Source organism: Bombyx mandarina, chromosome 05 (assembly GCF_030267445.1).
Source record: "Bombyx mandarina strain Sakado chromosome 05, ASM3026744v2".
NCBI lineage: Eukaryota > Metazoa > Arthropoda > Insecta > Lepidoptera > Bombycidae > Bombyx > Bombyx mandarina.
The window spans coordinates 6738621-6759717 of NC_143212.1; the positions used below are offsets into that span (position 1 = coordinate 6738621).

The 21097-nt window shown below is 34.0% G+C and overlaps 1 protein-coding gene across 1 annotated transcript; it reads left to right on the forward strand.

Moving 5' to 3' along the window:
• Positions 1 to 1421: 1421 nt before the first annotated feature.
• On the forward strand, positions 1422 to 20892 carry LOC114246608 (carbonic anhydrase 1). The gene is made up of 5 exons (XM_089727626.1): positions 1422 to 1750; positions 13869 to 14060; positions 15301 to 15518; positions 17386 to 17607; positions 18117 to 20892. Exons 1-5 carry the CDS (start codon positions 1714 to 1716, stop codon positions 18243 to 18245), a joined length of 798 nt encoding a protein of 265 aa, XP_089583752.1. The 5' UTR covers positions 1422 to 1713; the 3' UTR covers positions 18246 to 20892.
• Positions 20893 to 21097: the final 205 nt, after the last annotated feature.

Consider the following 21097-nt stretch of genomic DNA (forward strand, 5'->3'; position numbering starts at 1 on the left):
GAGGTCAAATATGATGTTATGTGCTATCAATTATGAAATTGGACAGATAAAAAAAATACAAAATGTTTCAATAACCAAACAGTCATCCACATTAGGTAAGTTGAAGTATCTCTTTTAAAAACAATATATAAAACATATAAATCATTTTTATGTTTTTTTATATCTCATAAGCATAATATTTAATGAATTAATATCGTCTTAGCTTAAATAAAACACCAAATAAAAATCACGTTAATTTCGCATACGTTTCATTTAAAATTTTGCTAAATGAAACATTATAAATTTCCCACCATTCTCATTTTTACCACCCGTGTGATCATTACTTTGTATGCTACTAATATTCGTCATAGAAACACGTTGGTTAAGAATTTGGGAGTTAGAGAGGAAAACGGGAGGTGACCGCGGTCTCACACCAGTTTCTCTGTCTCAAATGATAAAAGATTATGATTAACTTCCCCTAAAAATGAAAACGGCATGAATATCGAGTTAGTTTTCATTTGGATGTATTTAATCGTCTGTGAAATGAAAAATTTTAAAGTATTGGAAACGTCGAAATTAATAATTATTATAAAATAATCTGTAATTGTATAATAATGCAATTAAACATTATTAAATATATGTATATAATATATAATTTAATATAATACATAATTACAGATTGCGATTATTTACCGTAATCTCTGTTATATAAATATATATTTTTTTCCGAAAATATTGCACTTACGTAATTTCTTCGTAGTGGTCAAATAAACAGCAGATAAAAAAATAACTATAAAAATATTTACGAAAATATTCCTAATGTGTTTCTTCAATAAATGAAAATGAATTTAGTAGAATAAACTTGTATAATACCGACAGATTTATGATAAATTACTAAGAAATTTTAGGTTCACGAAACACATATGCGTTGAATTCTTTTGTATGTTCGTTGCAAAAGAAGTTTTAAGTTTTCTATAATACTTCACGTTAGCCTCGTAAAAATCACAATGTATTTCATACTGAAAGGAAGATGTAGTTTTTACTATAAACTGTGCTTTTCATTTAAAATCCTAATTAAAAATTATGCGTTGCTTTCGTCTAGAAAATCAGTAAGTAGATTTAGCGACAGTGTAGAAACAATTAACGATGATTTTTTAACTCATTATTATGTTATAATATTATATACGCTATAATTTTTAGTACTCAAGGATACATTTTTTATTTCATAATAAACAAAAACCATTTTGTAGCATGAAACTAATTAATTACATTTTTTTTGTGGAAACAGCTAAAGTATACAGAGTGTCTCTATTGTGACATTGAAATGATACGACGGTGTTAGATGTTTTAATAAGTCGTCGAGTTTGATATTCATTGGCATGTGATAACGTATTTAATGAGTAAATAAATAGTAATTATGAGTTGTATGCGTGTAGAAAGCCGGTGGGGCGCAGTGGTACGCGGGCGTGTGACGCGCGGTGGTCGCGAGCGCAGTGCAGCGGTGGAGCGCTAGCGTGCGGCAGTGCCTCCCCGCGGCCTCCTCAGCGCCAGCACCCGCGCCCGCCTCCGCTCAGCGTCGCTCTCGCCGCCCCTTCATAAACCGGAGGCGCCTCACACTCGCACGCAGTCACGGTTCGGACACGCTCACCCGTGCATTCAGTCGACACGCGTCTCACATTCACCTCAAAAGACACCTATACTCGAGTCGTCGTCAGTGACATCAGTAAAGTGATAATGGCAGACAACGAATGGGGATATACCTGTGAAAACGGTGAGTTAACCAGTTTCCGTTACACTGACACCGTGCGCATAGGACCGGTTTGTTTACATCGAGGCACGTGATTATACATGTAAATAATATATTACGGCGGCATACGTTTTTTATTTATTTATTCAGTGACAGTTTTACGTGAAACGTAAAATTTAAACACCAAGTAAGAACTTTTTTTTTATAATTTTAATTTTATTTTCTTATTTTTATAACAAATGACTTTAAACATAGATAATTTATTACTTTATAAACTGTTGCATGCAAGTACATAAGAGAAGAAAAAAACAGAAAACTACTTAATAAATATACATTTTTTAAACGCACGTAGCATTGTAAATAGTTAATTAGTACTAAAATTTAATCTCCACATTTTTTTACATGAGCGAATTTAGTGAGCTAGATAAACAATGTTTACCGATAAACAACAATTTACTAAATGGACGCGTTTACATAAGTGAACTAAGTATGAATATCTGAATAAATAAAGGTAATCTGGCTTTCACAATCCATCTAAATTCATTGAATTACACATACAGTACTCCATTGTGTGTACATAATATGGACTCTGTATTATGAACAACTGGCGTATTTTATGTAGGTATTTCATTTCATTATCATGGCTATTTATTGTTTTAAACAGATATACTTTAATAATAAGATTGTACCGTTTAAAATCATCAGTTACATGTACTTTTGATACGTAAACAAAAAAAATTGACTATTATGTTATAAAACATGGATATTTAAAAAATAATTATTATAGGAGTTAATAAAAGAAAATGTATCTCTTCGTATCACTCTTGTCAAAGCGGTCGTGGTCGTCATTCAGTACTATTGCTGGGTGGATGTTATCACGAGCAATCGCCACTCCTCCCGGTTTGTGGTGAGCCTGGTACACTCATGCAAACAGCCGCCAATTACCGACTTGATCTGGTCGGTCCATCGCATGGGTAACCTTCCACGCGGTCCACGCGGTCACCATACGTAGAATAGGACAATAACGTGATTTTATAAATTCATCTTCGGAGCACTTCACAGTACTATAATCTTTAAGCGATCCAGCCAAGATCATTCCTAAGTTGTTGGTTTCAATCGTTTAATGAATAACCACTACATTATTGCAACCCAGTTCGCGATTGTATTCAATTAATTTATTTTAAAACACAATGGACAATTTAAATTTAAAGTTGACTTAACTGTCTCGATTGTGAGAATCTTTGAAGTTGCTTAGTTTGAATTGAGGAAAACGATCTGTAAAAATGAGGTTTAGCGATTTATGTTCCTAAAATGTTATTCTCATTTGAGGGCCTCTCATTCAAAGTCAGTCTAATTTAAAATTTATCAGTGTACACTGTTTCTATTTTATTTTTATTGCTTAGATAGTTGGACGAGTTTACAGCCCACCTGGTATTAAGTGGTTACCGGAGCCCATAGTCATCTACAACGTAAATGAGATATAAGTTCTAAGGTATCGGTATAGTTACGACGGCTGCCCCACCCTTTAAACCGAAACGCATTTGTGCTTCACGGCAGAAATAGGCAGGGTGGTGGTACCTACCCGTGCGGACTCCCAACCTCTCCTACCACCAGTGATTACGCAAATTATAATTTTGCGGGTTTGATTTTTATTACACGATGCTATTCCTTCACTGTGGAAGTCAATCGTCAACATTTGTTAAATACGTATTTCATTAGAAAAATTGGTACCCGCCTACGGGAATCGAACACCGGTGCATCGCTAGATACGAATGCACCAGACGTCTTATCCTTTAGGTCACAACGACTTCACCTTATCCTTTTGGCCACGACGACTTTGGCTGTATTGTGTATGTATTTTATTAGAATATCTTTCCGGCAGTACCAATACCTGCACACAGTTTCAACTCAATCGATGCCTAACGCGACCAAAGCAAAACATAAATAAAAAAATACACATTTTTTTAATTAGATTTAAATAAAATTTAACGTGACCTATCTTTGTAACCGACACTAGCTCCGTAGCACCTGCGTGACAGAAACGATAAAATATCATTAACTATACTAGCCAATACCAGGAAATATGGTTTTTGTAAGATCATGCTGTCATTAATGCAGTGTCGAGAGTTTCACAATACTGAAACACTGAAATTAAGGCCATAGCCACCGAGATTAGAGCACAAGAAATATCAAATGATCACTAATCACTACTCAACATTAACTTAGATGTTCTAATCAATATTACACGGTATGATTTGTATTATTTCTGTTATTAAGAGTTTATTTATTAAATATGACATAAAAGGTATCCATAAAGTAAATTAATAATTAACAGGACAATATAGTTTTTTATTTTAATTTTAAACATGACATTGATTTATTGATGTTGTGTTTCGTAATTTCGATTAATTTTACCTGGTATTCGAAAAATCAACCACAAAACAAGAGCCCCTATGACTTTTAGCTTAACTGTGGTGCAGGCCATGAAAGTAGTCTGTACTAAGACAGCTCAATAACGAATGTCACCAGAGACAAAATTGTTGTGACTTCTGTACAGAGATCACTAATGTATTTTTTTTGCGAATGTATACTAAGAATAGTTGCGAGTGGTAGCCTATCGCGTGCTGCGATCGTTGGCCTACTTTAGCACGTTCGGCAAGCCGGTTTACAAATGAAACTTCTTCACTGAACAGTTTTTGTGTGTTCCGCCTACTTACTGAACACAGAGCCGCAACTGGAAACAAATCTTTACAAGTTTTATTAAATATCTTCCATTGCGTTCTGTATGTTCCGTTTACGTTTAAAAGAAATAAAAAAATCAAGACGAAAAATCGAAACCTAAGCGCAGATTTAATTCTTACGTGGGCATTATCGGAATTATACCAATACTCGATCACTGTGTTCACAAAGTGTGAACTGTTTCCATTATCCGTCCGCATGCGTGTCGTGTACGGGTTTGTATCACAGGCCCGATTGCTTTTGTTATCACTCATTATGTTTTTAAGTGTAGGACAGCCGTTATTTAAGTGCAAAGAATACCATGTGGGCCTAATGATAATAAAAATATGAAAAAAGGCCTTTTAAAGGGCTTATAGAAATAAAATAAAAATCTATAAGACTACAGATGTTAAATGTTGAACTGCTTACACAAAATTCTCTTTCCTTTGTAAGGATGCACGAAAATAACATAAGGACGCACAACGCATTTGGGTCAATGATTTCAGAAGTAATTTATAATGCGTGCGTGGTAATCTGTTTTGTTTAAACACGTAATAATAATATGAAGGTGCGTAATAAATCTTTTAAATCGTGTATTTTAAAAATAAAAGTTACATAACGCTTTCATTGTAAATATTTACAAAAAGCACTATATAATTCGAAACATACTCGTACTTATAGTCAACAAATGTTAAAGAAAGTTATATAGTTATGCATTTGCCTCTATAGCTTTTAAGGTCTTGGTACAATGAAGGTGACATGTTCAAGTTAAACAAGTTCCTTATGTAGCACAAGTAAAAAAATATCAGAATCTCCTCCTGTCGGTCTGGTCTGACACGGCATGAAATCCGTGCAAGTATAGTTTGAATGCTCTTTGAAATGAACGAACTGACTACCGCCCTGCTAACTAATGTGTAGGCGCTTCTTTAACAGAACTAAATGTAGAACTTTGGAGATTTTTTGCAACCATAACCTACATCATGCTGGTAGAAGGCATCACGTACAAATAAAATTATGGTGACGGCCAAAAGGAGACGCCATTTCAAGTAATAAGTTTATGTCGGCGTTTTTTTTCCTTACCTTTTCGCTGGTAGATTAAGAGGCTATTCCAGCTTCGCCCGGAGGGGTGGATGACCTCACGGGCTCAACTTCAGAGTATTTGCTAACACTACCCCCTAGAAAGAACAGTGCTTCGCAGAATCTACCACAGGATTGGAATCGCAACCCACTGAAAAGATCCGGCCAGAAACTCAGTGGGCCGTGTCTATGGGTTAGTTCGCTCGTTTATTTTAAAGTTAGTTTTCAGATTTTAATCGACAATATCCGACAATTTTGTAACATCTATAGATTAAAATAATATTATATTAAATACAATAAATATGAAATGGTGTGTAAAAAATAGCAATTAGACGGTTATGAAATATGCAAAATGCATTACAATAGAATACAAAGTACAATTTCATATTATATATTCAAAAATAATTTTAAACCAGTGGCGTCAAAAGCTTATAGTTTTTACAGCTTACCTCAATTTTTTTCGATTTGTTTAATTCTGATGACGAAGGCATATGACATCAAAACCTTAGATTTTTTTTAATCATCCGTATATATATGAATTCTAACACTAAATTAAATCTAAGATTTGTGCTACATAATTGTTTTAAAAAATACTTTTTTTTTATTTTTTTTATTTACTAACAATCACGCCACGTTAACTGGTCCCGTGATAAGTTCGTAAAGAACTTGTGTTACAAGTACCAGATAACGGAAATAAATGTAAGATTTTTATTATACACATACATATATTTAATATACATCCATAACCCTGGAAAAGACATTTATATTTATCATACAAATATCTTCCCTTGGCGGGATTCGAACCCGCGACGCCCTTGTGTAGTGACCATGTCACTTACCACTACACCAGACGGCCGTTAAGACTTTTCTCTGTCTTATGTACATTCTGACATTATTTATTGAAGATGAGAGCGAATAGAATTTAGACTAGAGTTACAGGCCACGTCGCGACATTGTATAGGCACTATGTAAATAAAATCGACAACAGTAACTAAACCACACTCGAATAGGTCTGCACGGGGAACAACATAATACTTACATTGTGATATCGTTCTATGTTTGAGAAGCGGAAATCTCCGTAGTTAAACAAAAATTTGTACAACTACCTTTTCCACTTAAAATCACTTCTGTTTAATTCTACAGGTAAGTTATTTTGAACGCAGCAGTACCATTAAAAATAAATATTTTTGAGTAAGATACTAATGAAAACGGTCACGCCTTGTTAATATAGGTACTGATTGAAGAATCTTTCTTGTGGTGTCAAAAATAAATTGTTCAACAACGCGCGAACGCATCGAACACAAACGACGATTCTTACAAATCTGCAAACTTACAAATTATCTGCTGGATATTTAAATTACTTGAATAAACCTCCACGAAAAGAAAAAAAAACACTAGGTAGGCATTTTCGTGAAGCCATTCATAATTCTCACACCTATACATCGTTTATATCCATTAATCTCTGCAAATTAACATCACAGATAATGTTTGATGACCTAATTATGACGCGTTGACTTTATTCTGTTGCTTCCAAATAACTCACCTGAGTAATGAGATCTTCTGTATGTTGGTAAATATTGAAATACGCTTGATGGAGTTTGAAAAATATAATTTTTCGCCCCGAGTGGAATCATCTCGCTGCAAGAACAGGAAAGACGATAGTACAGCACTCCAGTAACTTTGGCATAAACAATATGCAAGATAAAAGGAAAGATATATGGAACGATAAGAAAGTAGTAACAGTATCTGCATGAGGTCGGGGTCGCATACATATATCTACTATTTGATAACATACTGCTATGTAAGCTGCCGAATAGTTTCATACATTGTTGTTCTGCTCTTACCACAGGAACTCTTAGTTACCATTGCAAAATAAATCTCATTTGTAAATTCTAAGAGCAAATTTTAATTACATTTGTAGTTACCACTAGTTGCAGTACAATCTAATATCTTTTGTGTTTGTTCGACATTCCGTGACAATAAAACTAAGTGAATAATAATTAAGGATTTTACAAAGAAAACACAAAAGCCGAAGAATATTTCAGCATTACAATATAGCCAACTCAGACGAGCAAAAGTTTGTCGAGAACATAACTTATTATTAAGTTTATTGTTTCTAAAATGTGAACAAATAAGCTAACTGCGGTCATAAATGTTACATTTGTCCATGAATATTGACCGTTCATCAAAATGACAGTTCATAAATTGAGTCATGTTAATTTTCAAAAACAACTATTGTACGGACACGGTTCTCCATTTACTCAATAATTAAACTTTTAAATGTTGTCAGCAGCCTTGAATACGATTGACGGATATTTTTTGCTAGACTTCAGCTTTTGTTCGTTCGATGAACGATCTTATTTAAATTTAAATTTGAATTGCTTACGTCTTTACCGATCAACTAATGCATTTCTCACGCTTCTGAACTATATGCGTGATTTAACATTTGACACCTTTTTAGGTGCCTATAATGATTTTTTATTATAATAATTTATTGTATACATACTTGAACACGTAAATAATCATGTAGTTGTGTAGTGCAGCCAATATACAACAATGGAGACAATAAACACTTTTTCTTCTTCTTACCCTTATGTCATGTTACGTGGGTTCGGTACAGCATGTATGTATATATATATATATATATATACCTTCTACAATGCTGCATATGTATTTGGCATGAGTATTACGACCGGCGGCCTGCCGGGCTTTAACCCTCCTTGGGTTATATCTCCAGTAACATAATATCTATTGCAATGTGCCATAGTATTTCAACCGACTTTGTTATTATAAACATCTACACTAAAATTTAGATTTACAAAAATCAGAAATTCCATATTTTATTAGTTTATTTTTTATTTATTTTTATTGCTTAGGTGGATGGACGAGCTCACAGCCCACCTGGTGTTAAGTGGTTACTGGAGCCCATAGACATCTACAACGTAAATGCGCCACCCACCTCGAGATATAAGTTCTAAGGTCTCAGTATAGTTACAACGGCTACCCCACCCTTCGAACCGAAACGCATTACTGCTTCACGGCGGAAATAGGCGGGGTGGTGGTACCTACCCGCGCGGACTCACAAGAGGTCCTACCACCAGTGAAAAGTTAGTTAGTTAGTTTTTAAGTTAGTTTAAAGTTAGTTTTTCTGTATTTCCATAATAATATGAAATTTCATATATGTCAATTGTTAGTGTATGTCGAATAAGGCAGGCCAATTGCCTTCTCTTAACAATCAACAGCACACGCTTGCTGCACGCGGTAATGATATGTCTTAACCTTTTTTAGAGGTCCGTAGCCAAAACTTTTGTCCAAAGTCTTTTGGTGCGTATGACACCGCCATTTTATTTGGTGACTACGTGTAGGTACTACAGATACAAATGGCAATTGGAAGGTGTACGGTTACACAATGTTGTATAAAAATTTCATCTTTAATGTTTCATAAAAATAAAATAGAGTTATTCATTCGGGTTTTTTGATTAAAAAAATACCAAATTTTGGAGCAATATAGTAATTTGAGTAGTTTTTGAGATTCATCATTTAATTTTAGATTCACGATTGAAATGGGACGAAATATTAATCAACTTAACTCAGAATAATTTATACTTTCACTATACGATATATTTAAATTGCATTTCAAGGAATCATTTAATGTTATTTAACATCTAATTTATTCTAAAGATGTAAAATTAAAAATTGATATTTATTAATTAGGAAAGATTGAAATCTACTTAATAACTAAACCCCCTATTTACATGCGGTACACATAATATAGTAGTACTTAACAATTAAAAATGTAAAAGATCTGTAGCCTAATTAATATAGTAAAAAAATAGCTTTGTAAACATCCATTTTATCTAAATCGTTTTTGTTTCTTTTTTATACACAATAAAAATGTTATAAATCACAAAAAATATGTTTTACACAATTTACATTGATACTGACATTAGTGAAAGTTTCATACTTTTAACGAGCGTAATATAAGTTGTTGCATTAGACGGTGAGGGGCAACATTCACTTGATCAGGCAGGACCGGTAGAATCCAATAACCACTTAACACTGGGCGTACCGTGAGCTCGTCGACCCAACCAATACAATTAATATATCTTTGATGGCTACCGACCTTTTCAAACGTTGGGACTTTGTTGATTTCGTGCCAAAAATAAGCAAGATGGCGGTGAAAACATAATAATGTGTAGTCCCATTAAATGATTTGACTTTAGCCGCCATTACTGTATTGAGTCTATATTTAATATCCTTTATATTTAGGGCTAAAATTAAGAAAGAAATTAGTGTGCGTATACTACTACGGGCGGATGTTGAAATACCTATTACTGGTAGGCTAAGGAAGCCCAGGTCGCTTTCTCGTATCCTGTGTCGACTGAACCAGATTATAATTTTACCTTGCTCTATTACTAAAAAAATTAAGAGTACGATATGAACACTTGAAAGATGTCGTTTGAAGTAGTAAACTAGTAATAATGTAATTTGTTGATATGAGAATAATGTTAGGTCTGCAATAGCATGACACGACTGAATTAAGTTGACAATACATGTGCGGGGGCGTTATTCAATTCAGTTGTACTCATCATTGTCCTATTACTATTTTATTACTTGATGTATCATAGCTATGCGTGATAAAAATAATTGAATACGTACCTCTACTAATACAAATGCTGTTTTGTTTTCATTTTAACTAAGCATAAAAGTCCCGCTCGATACTTTTCACGTAAATGGGTAGAGTAGCACAGTAAACCAAATATTTAGTGGCAATGAGAAATAGCATACGGAAACTGAGTGAAGACCGTCGCTGACCTTGAGAACTGAGATCAACTTCTCAATTATATTGAACTAAGAAGTTACCTACCCTTCAAATCAGAAAAAACGATTGCTTCGCGATGAAGGTTAATCGATTTAATTTAACACATAATAACCATGTAATTCGTAGAGTCACTCGATATTATATTACTATTCTGAAACGGTTATGTGTGTTGGTCATTGTTTAATAAATCTATCAGTTCCAAATTACCTTAATAGCTAAGAAGAAAAACTATTTTAGATTATTACAAGATAATAAAGTCTGCATTGTTGATAACCTACCTGAACATGAACTTTGAGCGATTTTCTACAACACGATCATGATAGAATAATAATCGTTTTGTTATTTAAATATTTTATTTTAAATATTTTCTCCCGTGCTACGAATATTGAAAATGCCAATGCAATTAAATAAAAAAAGTTTGTGTTTACAAATAAACCCGGACCTCGTGACTGATGGCTAGACCAGCGAGGTGATTGATAAAAACTATAGAAAAATTTAAATTTACGTAGTAAGTGAATCGTTTTGATTTGTGTTTCGATTGAGTTTTACCAAAACGACCTTGTTTCTGTCGGTCCACTGCGGAAACAAAGGTCAGTGTGAAATTGTCGAACAATACTTGATAATAATTAACAACAATCAGGAAATACAAAAAATCACATAATCAAATAACTGCAAAAATTTTGATCGAAGGCATTGTGTGAGATACCTTGTGAAACGACAGGAAATGACAGTGTGCTTTAACACCAAAAATATAATTTTCAAATTATCCTTCATTATTAACTATAATTATAGTATTACATTCCAATTTTCTTATTTATCTTATTTATCTAATTATTATGAAAACTATGGAATGCTATTGGTACGGATGGGATGGAGGATGACAGCGGTGGAAATGCCTACCGGAACTCATGGGAACCTCACAACGTAAATGCCGTCATCTGTCTTGGAGCATATGGCGAAATCTCAATTATATTCTATTAATGGTTATCCTTACGTGGGCGCCATGAAACCGGAACAATAGATAAATTGTGATACATTCTTGTGCAGCAATTAGGGACAAACCACCAGTGTGCTTTGTGCGAGTTTTTTAACGTTCTCGATAACGTAAAAGTTAACTCAAATTTGCATGTATGTAGCCTCTAACGGCAAACGTAGGCAAACGCTAAAATACTCCAACTAAGCACACTGAGCACTAATGCTAGAAATTTAGAGACAAAGGTATGAAATATACCTCAACACCTTCTGGGTCCTTTCGTATCATTCATCTACCCTCTAATCTTATCCTAAATTTTCACCTTCACCTTCACCCGCACCATTTGTTTTGTAATAGTCTTTGAAGATAAGAGCCTAAAGATACCTTAGTCTAGTCCGTTATTGTTCTTGTCAGGCCGCCACGCTGAGAGCATATATCATTCCTACTAATTCCATACAGTGTATGTAATTAGCGTTAACATCCTAGTTTATTTTACGTTAGTTCTCTTCAGTGCTGAAATGTCCAGTGACGGCCACAGGCAAACTTTCGAGTAGAAACCAAACTGAAGTGAAATTCTACTGTGCTGGCAGTATGTTTAGTACCATTACCCTTAGTTACTGTTTTACCTTATTGTTTTCTGTTAATGTCTTAAATAATTCAGTTTTTATTGAGATGAACCGTAGTAACGCGAAGGCGACAGAGTGAGACGGTTTGTTTTATCCGGACGACGGCGCCACGACGTAAATCTGTGGCGATAAGCAAGGCCGAGGTCGTCATCGGCCACTCAAACCGTAGCCGACAATAGCAACCAAGAACGTGGATTATCATTAACAATGTGACATCCATTCGACCGAAATATTGATAGTTCCTTGTTTTACAGTACATATAGGATTTCGAGGTCTCTACAAAAAACAATAATACGCGAGTCGTAGTCACAGATAATTGAGGCCGTCAGCGCAAAAGTGGCCTAAGCTTACCATAGTTAGTATGGAGGCAATTAGGTTGGAATTTTCATGAATTTGAAGCAAAAAAAAAAAACAATACGCGCAGAAATAATGTTTAAAAAGCTATCTGCTATCTATGGGTGAGACTACTAGGGATAGGCCGGTTTTGCTTCAAAATGTATTATATTTTAAATAAATTCCAATATACGTCATATAAGTTTGACTATAAAAAAATTGTGGGTTAGGCCTCTTTTGCGCTGATGGCCTCAATTTATCCATATACTTTGGTATTTATTTTGATAATTGCTTGAAAATACTTGAAGTTTATTTCAGTTATACATTTTTTTTAAAAAGCGTTTTATAAACAGACAGCTAAATAAATTAAACAATGAGTTGACGGTAATTAGACATTTCTGCTACAAAAAATATTGTTAAGCATGTGTTATGTAGTAAACTATAAGTGAACTCGTCAATTGAATGAATTGCTAGTGATGGCGAATCGAATTACAATCGTGCCACAATAATATGGAACCGATAATATTATTTTTGGCGCTCGATGTTGACGATACGCATCCGGTGTCGCAGATCAATTGCTAGAATTGCGCGATCTTATTTTTATAGACATCAATAAAATGAATCGCTTTCAGATGGTAAATAATAGTTTCCTGATGGTATAATAATGAGTTCTAATATTTTTCATTTATTTTTAGCGAATACAAAACTGCTTTGTTCATCTCGTATTTTATTAATCAACTGAAATGTGTATTTGACGATAAAATTAATGTAGGTAATAAATTCCCAATTTTTGAAAGATGATCAAATAGCTTTCAAAAAGAAGGTGAATGTTACAATACAAACTCAACGATAGTATACAAATTTGAAGTTGAAATTAACCACGTCAACACGTTCCAACGAATAAAGCAAACATGTGCACAATATGTTGCTTGCTTCAAATCAGTGACATCTTCAAATAGGCGGAGCCTACAGCTTAGATTTTTAAGCGTTATGAAAACACACGCTTATCGTGGAGTTAAAAATAACAGAAGATGATGACATTAGATACTCATCAGAGGGCTGACGAGCATGATGAGACAAAGCCGTAGCCATTCACAAAAAAAAACATTTATGTCGTAACCTTTGTTTACTTCTGTCAGTATTCTTTATCTTGCCATTTCAAAAAAAAAGGCACATATTTATTTCTGAACATATCTCTCGCTTATTATTGTCTATTTTCATTTCAATAACGCTAATCAATAGATCTATATATATTAACTTTTGTCTATGTTTAGTAAGATGTTCATCTATACAATGACTGAAAATTAGCATAGAATCTCAAATGAAGCTTGATAAATTTGAGGGAACAGCTGTTAGGAACATTTTTACTAACAGATATGAGTACCTACCAACTGGATTTCAACCCTGGCATCATTCGGTAAAAGTACATTGAAGTCTTTATATATTAAGTCACGGCATCTTCGATCTTCTGAGCGGTTCCGGCTACTATTCAATATTTAAATAGCGTCGTAGTGTACCATTCGTCAAACAGATAATAATCTATTTTTATTTAGCGCCACAACACTTTTAAATCTATTCATCTCCATTCAACAGGTCCGTCGACATGGATAGAGAAGTTTCCTCAAGCACGTGGCACTCGACAAAGTCCCGTGGATATTGTGACTTCTCGCGTCAAAAGTGGAGCTTCCCTGCCGCCATTGAAATGGCGGTACTCTGTCAATCATCCTCGTTCCATCGTCAATCCTGGCTACTGTTGGCGCGTCGACGAAAACGGCTATGATTCAGGTAATAAACGGTCAAATTCAATATGAATCTAAAAATCTTCGAATATAAAATGTACGTCTACAGTTTAGCAGCACAGTAAAAATGAGACGAGTGTGGAAACAGTTGTGATCAATAACAAACTAAATTGAGCGGAAGCCACAAATCCCTTGTAACTGCACCGTCAATTTGCATTTCCATCGGTGCTACCGCGACTCCCCTTGGCGTGAGTCATTGCAGATCGTATCATTCCGGTGTAAACGGATCCCTAATCACACATCATATCCTACTCAAGTTTATTGATAATTTACATTAATCGATTTTGTTAGAGAGTTTCGACATCAAGTAAATATTTTGCAATGACACATTCGTTATCCATACTTATTTTAATACCATAAATGTGAAAGTGAATTTGTATGTTACGCTTTCGCGTCTTATCTGCTGGATTGATCATTATGAAATTTTGCATACACATTGTCAGGAGTACAGAAAAAACAGAATAACTTTCATCATAAAAAGGACTTACTATTCCTGATAGCGATGCCGCATGTAAACGCGAAACTATTAATATAAAGAAGTTACTATAGTCCAATAATTTATTGAAAACCTTTGGAAATAAAATACTTCTATATAGATTAAACATATAAAATAATGTAATAATCTGTAGTTACTTTTTAGAACAATACTTAACATGATATCAGTATTATGATTTAAAGGATCAATTTTAACTTTAAAATCTCACTCATAGATTTCATAGTGAATTCATTACTGAATTGGGTATTGAAACTTCCTTTCTAATTTGTAATGAAGGTTTTTTTCAACGACGCTTCTAATAATAATGAAATAGATCTTACAATATTTTATTATTCTAATAAAATAATCAGGGTTCCTAAATGTTTTACGCTCAAGCAGGATTATCTATACTAATATATAAATCTACAGAGGTTTTTACGGATGTTCCGTTATAACTACTGAACCGTGCATCCGATTGACTCAAAACTTGGTATCCATGTAGAAAATACATGTACTTAATGGACAGGCTAATATTTATATGAGTGTTGGAGACCAGTTGCGGGGGCGTTAATGATGAGAATCTTTGTGGGGGTGAGAAATAATAATGTTAATTTTAAATGCTCAGCGAAGCGGACGGATACACCTAGTAATCTTATAAGTGAAAACAAGTAATTAGCTATATCTTTATTTCTCTCATAATTCATTTCATAGAAATTTAGACTTTTTAACAAATAAGTTTACTCAATTACAGAATTAAAAGGTGGACCTCTCAACAACGATGTTTACAAATTACAACAATGGCATTGCCACTGGGGAGCGCTCAACGGGGAGGGCTCAGAACATACAGTGGACGGTCGCTCGTTCTCCGGAGAACTCCACCTGGTTCACTGGAACACAAGCAAGTACCACAGCTTCGGGGAGGCGGCAGGAAAACCAGATGGACTAGCCGTTTTAGGAGTCCTATTAATGGTAATTTCAAGTTTTATTTTACTTCGCATAGTCCTCGTTCGCACAGCTGCTATGTGCACGTATATTTTTACACACATATATCTACATATACAGAGTGGTAACTTCATTTAAAAATCTCTTTGTCGAATATTTTTCTGGATGCACCTGAAGTTTCATCCTTTTGCATTCCGTAAAATATTATCAGAGAAACACTTTTATGTTCTCCGTTTTCGATGTTAGTATAAATACTAACTAAAGTTAAAGTATTATTTTAAATTAAATTTAATTTAAATTATTATTACTATTATTAAATTAGTATTATTTTAAATTTAAAAAAATATTTTAACTTTATTAGTTAGTTCATATAAACGATGATTGTAACAATAAGTAACCGATAATTCTTTAGGCTCTCGCCGGAACTGCAGATATATTTACTTACCGTTATTACCATTGTCATTGTGCAATTTGTTTTTAACCTACTATTGTAATTCGTTAATTCTTAAGTAATTATTTGATTATTTCGTTAATGTTTTGCATCTTTTGCTAATACATAGTTGTAATTTCTATTCCACGTGATACCGCCGCACTAGCCTATAAATATATTTACAAAACCTAATGTACACATTTCGGTAATCGCGCTGTGTTCATACCTTTCACATGACTTGAATTAAGAGAATCAACTTGAAGTAATCGTTATATCAGCCTTAAAATATTTAAGATTTATTAATTTCGCTTCTTCTGTACACATTTCCGTCGCTAACTTTCTCTGCTCGTTTTCAACGACCACGTTGTGAAATCGTACATTAAAGTTATAAGAAGTTTATAATCGTACTATGACTAACTGTATTCATAAATATCTTTGTACTGGTACAATTTAAAGTTTCAGCTGTTTGTACGCTGATTTCTATCATTACAAATTACTATTAACTCAACTTTTACTCCGTAGAATGTCATTTATTTCGAAAGAATTAAATTTTTAAGTAGACGGGTGAATGAGTTCATGGTCCACCAGGTGTTAAGTTGCCCCCAGAGCCCTTAGATATCATAACATGGATGCTGAAACCCACCTCGTGACATGAGGTCAGCATCTCAATCGTATTGTATAATGGCTGTTACGCCATTCAAACCGAAATACATGTCATCGCGGACAAAAATAATATATAGATTGCTCAACGACCAATTACCACACTGTCCACATTCAAGTATTCTGGGAATTATAACCCAATTCTTCTATAGATAATTTTTTTTTAAAGCCATGTGCTATTGTGCTATGTGCTATTTTATTGTAATAATAAACAACATGGGCGGTATATTTTTAGATTTTATAATAGTTTTACACGACACGTCACCGAAACCTTGCAACGGCTGCAAGCCAATCCTTTTATGTATACTTTACTGAGAATTACCCACAATATACAAGTACAGTATCGTCACATGACTTTAAATATAACAATGACCGTCCGTCATATCTAATTTCATTTCCAACCTAATTTAAATTATCAGTGGATTTTCTTATTTGTAAACAATAAAACTTCATGGGGTCTTAATACCTATATAAATATAGTTTCAAATCTAAAATCATATTACTAGTGGATAGTGTATATATTTTGTGCCAGCATGGTACCAACTACCTTCTGCTTAATATAGTCGCATGCGTGCGATGCGTTTCGGTATAAAGGGTAAAACAGCTGTTATACTAAAAAATTGAGACATAGACCTCATGTCAAAGATGATTGACGACATTTAAATTGTGATATCGTTCATCCATCCGTCTAGATATATAATAAAGTAAATAATATATTTCTAACAAACTAGTTCAGATTACCGAGAAATGGCTTTACCTTTTAAAATAAACTTCCTTATTCAAAAACGATTTCGGTAATTCCAGGTTGGTTCGAAACACCGAGAGCTCGATAAAGTTGTACAGTTACTGCCCTTCGTGCAACACAAAGGCGATAAAGTTACATTTTGTGAGCCCCTCGACCCTGCCAAGCTGCTACCAACCAAGACAGCTTACTGGACTTATCCAGGGTCGTTGACAACACCACCGTGCACGGAGTCGGTGACTTGGCTCCTCTTCAAAGAACCCGTACAAGTTTCCGCTGAACAGGTGAGTCGGGCTTTTTCAAAAAACTTTTATAGCTTACGCAGAGATATTTAATATCAAAATCAATATCACTGAATTAAAGATAACATAACTAGGAAAATTAAAGCGGATAAATATTTTTTGACACACAAACGGAAACCGGTTTCGTATGTTGGAATTATTATATATTTTTTGGGCATCCAGTTCAATTTCTCGTTATCAGCCCACATTTCATTTTAAGCATCCAGTCAAAAGTGATAAAATATTGAATATTAATATTATAACCGGCTGTCTAAGCAGCGTAGAACAGCGTAGAGCTCTTCGACCAAGCAATCGTGTGAGCTCTTTTATTTTTTGCATAATAAACATGCATAACATAAATGGCGTAGAAAAAAAAAAATGTTGTTTATATACTGTCAAATACATTATTTTTGCTGTCAATCGAATAGTTTATAGTAGTTTTTGTACGTCGTAAATATTTTAGGTAATTTCAAACGAAGCACGCTCAAGGTTACACGACCAATTGATTACAGCTCTCTTTGATGCGGAAGTTGAAATGCGGTGAAGCGTCATGCGGCGTCGAGGCGATGGAACTGCTCCACAATTACCGGCCCACGCTGCCCCTCGGCAACAGGGAGCTGCGCGAGTACGGCGGCAACTAGCGATATCACAAACTGCACATTAACTGACGTCCTCAAGTGACGGGCTCGTTGTGGGTCCACCAAACACATTAACAACTTGTATGACATATTGGCGTACGACTGTTTGCGTTTGTCATAGTAACCACAATACGCGAAGGTCATTATATAAAACGCCCGAGAGAAACAATACGCGAACCAAACATGACCTGTTGCAAAATTCAATTTATAGTTAAGCCGAATTTGTAAAAATGTGTCTCGTGAACCTGTCCACCTTTTGTAGCGCCCGGCTAAATATTTTTATAATAAATATCAGTGAACAAAGGTAGCTTTAGGATCTCGTATATTGTCTACAATTGCGCATTGTGCCCTAATTGTAATGTAACATAAACATTTGTATGTACTTTAATTAATGTTTCCGTCACATCTTTGTCGTGGCTGCATATCGTGTTTTCGATGATTTCGGTTGAAAATTTGAATTCAGAAATCTCTTTATGCCAACTTTATATATAAAATTATATTTAATGGAATGACCGTTTTGTTCAAACTGGAGTGTCCAAACAGATCTTTTATTAAAAGTTTTTTTAGCATCATTTAAATTAGCTACACCATTTTGTTGGTCAACCCAGCTCCGGTGCTAAGAGTGATAATTCTACAACGACATGCCATATTATATGTTCGTTTATTAAAAAAGGCACACAGGGTGGATATTTGGAACAGGGCCATAAGTATACAGCGTTAAAGCTACAAAAACACGCATCTATGTACATATGTACGTGATGGAATATATTCCGTAAACGAGTTAGACGACTCGGTTAAAATGAATAGTACTATTTTTTTTATTTTAAATACCTAGTAGGAGTATACTATATCCCACAAGATACACAGCATATCTGAAAAAGAATTTAGAATTTTCCAAAAAACTGTTTTGAAAAGTTAAACGGGGGCACTATACTTAATACTTTGAAACGTCATAATCATTTTTTTAAAGTACACCATGACCGCTTCTGTGCTGATTTTTACATAATATTCTATTCCTCAGACGTCTTTGGAGTATTCCTAATAATATTTATTTGTTAATTTCAGCACACCGTAATAAACTCTAAACTCGACATCGTCCCAAATTTCTCTGGGCCTGATCAGATGCCAAATCCCAAAGTAAAATAAATAACACAGTCGTGGGAACAGAACAGACAAAATGATGGATTGCGCAAAAGTGTGCGTTCCGTACCTTTGGCTGCAAAGCATACCTAAAGATATAAAATCTGGCCATAAAGAAGTAGGTATCGATATCGATATCATTCAGGTATTTTTAAACAAATTGTCAGCACAATAAACGTCACCAAACTTTAACAGCTATTGGTCATATTTTTGTTGCTTATAGATGAAAGTACAATTAAGAGAATAACTGAGGCCATTTTATCTACTGCTGCGATTTGACCGAAGACAAGAACTTCTTATTGTCTTCCATCACCCTTGAGGTATGAGTAAATAGGTACCTACTAAAAACGTTGTTTTCGTGTTAATTAGATGTATATCTATGAATTAAGCTACATCCCCATTTAAAGACCCCCTTAAAATCATTTTTATATCTTATGAAAATAGTTACATAAGTTTTGCATTATTTGTATGTAAAATTCAAATTTTAAAATAGATATTAATACAATAAAAGTCAATTATTTAATTCATTAATTAATTGTAAGTTTTAAAACTGTATGACAGTGTACGATATTTTTACGTTGAGCAGCTTAAGCAGCTAAGTCAGGGAGATTTTTATTAAATGAAACATGTGTGTACTTTTGGATAAATGCTATCGACATTTCAGACGTAGTAGCTTCTGAATTTCATAACTACCTACTTGCAATTCACTTCGCACGTCAGGCAACTAAACATTATTTAAATTTGTAAAGTTTCAAAAATTCTTCAAACGAGGCTTGTCGAGAGTATTACGCGGTATGCAGCGGCTTGGCTCTGCCCCTGGCATTGCTGAAGTCCATGGGCGACGGTAACCACTCACCATCAGGTGGGCCGTATGCTCGTCTGCCTACAAGAGCAATAAAAAAATAAAAAATAAAAAATTCCTTGATCATAGATCAAAGAATATTACATATTCTTTATCGACATAATAATTTTAAAGAGCTGAAATAATGGTGAATGACCTTGTAAGCGCCGAGTGACATGTGGGCCTCGAGACATTTAAGCGCGATGTGATAGATAGCACTTAAAATTGCGACACTGCTCTTTTCGAAATATCCAAAGTTAGTGCTAAATTTATTTCATGGAAGAGTTTAGGATTTATAAACGTTCCATTTTTAATTATCCAAATATCTACCTATACTCAATATGCACTTCTGGATAGCAGTTTTTAAAACAGAAGTATTAAAATATGTAGATGTATCTATAAACAAAATTGCAATTACAGTAAATTTTAATAAAATATTTTTTTATGTTTCAAAGTTATTTTTAAATTGGTTTACTTTGTCGTTCATTCAGATTTAGTATCACCATCATAATCACCATAAATTAAACAAATCATGAGTACACCTGAAGTACATTAATATTGTGCCTCGGATCGTATCGTGTCATAAGATATTTTAAAATGTTATTAAGTAAGAATCGTGCAGATTAAAATATGAATAAGTTATTGAAATACAATTACATTATTTTAAGAGATATGCAGTTTCATTTATCTTCCTTTCTCTGTGATGAACCAAAACTGAATGAAATATTAAAATTGAACTTTATTATAGGCATCGATCGTAGATCATGATTAAAGGTAATTTTAAGGTTAGGTATATTGAATAAAATAAGATAGTTTTCGGAAACGAGTGATGCAAAGTATATAATACTCGTAGAAGACTAACAGACTAAGGGCT